This window comes from Oryzias melastigma, unplaced genomic scaffold, assembly GCF_002922805.2.
Source record: "Oryzias melastigma strain HK-1 unplaced genomic scaffold, ASM292280v2 sc03235, whole genome shotgun sequence".
Classification (NCBI taxonomy): domain Eukaryota; kingdom Metazoa; phylum Chordata; class Actinopteri; order Beloniformes; family Adrianichthyidae; genus Oryzias; species Oryzias melastigma.
Window position 1 is genome coordinate 277 of NW_023419803.1, and position 2,180 is coordinate 2,456.

A 2,180-nucleotide genomic window follows, 5' to 3' on the forward strand; every position below is an offset into this window, starting at 1 on the left:
TGGTCTAAAACTTCGTTTTTTTACCCCAGCTATGCTGTTGTCTTCTCCTGGAATAAAGTGTACTTCTATAGCGTGATCGCCACCTAGTGGCCAAACTGAAACACACTCCGTGAGAAGCAGAACAATGTTTACAATGTTAATGATCTGAACATTTTTTTAGAACTTACAAAAAAAAACGGATTACATAATTATGCAAAACAGTGAAATTAAGTTATAAGTGGGGGTGGGATTATATAGATTCACTTCATCCCACTCCTTTTCAAGCAATCAAACTCTACTGACTTTAGTTAATTATTGCAAAAAAAAACCAAACCAAAAAACGAGTGAACCAAATGTGACATAAGTGTGTTTTATTTTTGGTGTCTATGTTCTAAACAGTACATTTAATTGTTTCTGTAATGCGTTTGAAAAAAAGTGTGTTTTGTCCTGTATTTTTCAATCTATGCTTGAAATAAACCAATTAATCAATCAATAAAAACTTATCCCTAAACTTAAAATTGAATTAAAGAATCGGAAAAAAACGGAATTGAATTGATTCAGGCTCTTGTGAATCGAATCTGTGGAAATGATAACAGATACCCAGCTCTAGTATAAGGTACTGTGTGCGTGCGTGAGAGTGTGCGTGTTTGGGGGTGGCGGGTTCATGTCTCCATAAGCCCAAAAATAGCTCCCATCTTAACCCTATCCGTCGGAGCGGGAGCAGGCTGGTCTTGAGCGCGCGCTCCGGGATCACCGCGTGCTCGCGCACGTACGCCGTCGACTGGCTGCTGACGAGTATAATCTGGCTGCCGCGAGCCCGGTCCGGGATAAAAGCCGACCGCCGCGCCTTCAGAGTGTCAACCGCGCGCGCTGCTCCCTCTCTAACGGTTTTTCTTTTTTAAAGCTCTTTATATAAATAAATAAAAAACACCGCCATTATGCTGCTGACGGCGAGTCAAGTCATCAGGAAATTCTCCACGTCCTCCGTGAGTAACTCTCGGTGTCTCCATCATTCCGGTGAAGAAGAAAAAAAGGGGCTGCTGGGTAATAATAGGTTCGGTCCCGCTCAATAGAAGGCATGATAAAAGCAGTTGACAATTTAATGCAGAACACGCCGGCTTTTTATTTAAAGGGTGGTGGTGGTGGTGGTGGGGGGGGGGTATATGTGGATGACAGGTCCGCCCCTCCACCCTCCGCCGCCGTCTTGCCGCGTGTCCCGTCTTGCAGGAGCCTCACGTGAAGGCATGACGGAGCCTGGTGGGAACTGTCATGTAAGCCTGCGCACCTGCCAGAAACATGCGCACATGTGCAGGAAACCCGACACTCTCGCACATGCGCCGCTCGAACGCTGGCTGAGAGGAAGAGAAGAAGACATAAACCGAACCGCTATAATTATGTAACATTTTGGTCATAGAAATCATGGATAAATAGTTCCATTCAGGCGTTTATTTGTTGACATCCAACCTGAACACCTCTAGAAAAATAAATCTGAAGATGAAGTTGTGAATTCCACTTTAAAATTAAATAAATGATGTCATTTGCATTTGATTTATTAGATGTCAGAGTTAAATAATACAAAAACAACATACGTTTTTATCTATGCAAAGAAATGGCAAACATATGATAATTCCAAAATACACCAGTAATTAGTTCAATAATTACTGAATCCACCTCATCTCTGCTTTCCTTACAGCGTTATTACCAGAAGAAGCTGAAATTAGCCATCATTGGTCAGAGCGTCTTCGGTCAGGAGGTGTACAGCAGCCTGAGGAAGCAGGGCCACAAAGTCGTGGGGGTGTTCACGGTCCCTGACAAAGACGGCAAAGCGGACCCCCTTGGTGAGCTTTCCCCGCTTTTATTCTCACCCCTTCCAGTGGATTTGGAGAAACAACTGGATTAGAAGGGTTTGATTTATTCCGGTCCTTCAGCTTCCTCTTCCTCTTTAGTTCAGTGAAGAGTTTCTCTGTAAAACTGTCTTAAACATTTCATTAACACTTTAGACGAGGTGCTGCAAAACAGTCAAGATAATGTTGACAGAAATTATTAATATATTGAGCAGTTTATTAATATGGCCTTTGTAGATAATGGATCTTACTAAGTATGATTTTTTGTTTATGAACAGATTGCATAAATGAGAAAATAAAGTTGGCTAATTTATCCATCCATTTTCTTGACCGCTTTTTCCCTTTCGGGGTCGCGGG

At 42.4% G+C, this 2,180-nt stretch overlaps 1 protein-coding gene across 1 annotated transcript; it reads left to right on the forward strand.

The window, feature by feature from the left end:
* The first annotated feature begins 673 nt into the window (after positions 1 to 673).
* On the forward strand, positions 674 to 2,063 carry LOC118598566 (mitochondrial 10-formyltetrahydrofolate dehydrogenase-like). Its single transcript, XM_036211318.1, has 2 exons — positions 674 to 965; positions 1,673 to 2,063. Exons 1-2 carry the CDS (start codon positions 918 to 920, stop codon positions 1,877 to 1,879), a joined length of 255 nt encoding a protein of 84 aa, XP_036067211.1. The 5' UTR covers positions 674 to 917; the 3' UTR covers positions 1,880 to 2,063.
* Positions 2,064 to 2,180: the final 117 nt, after the last annotated feature.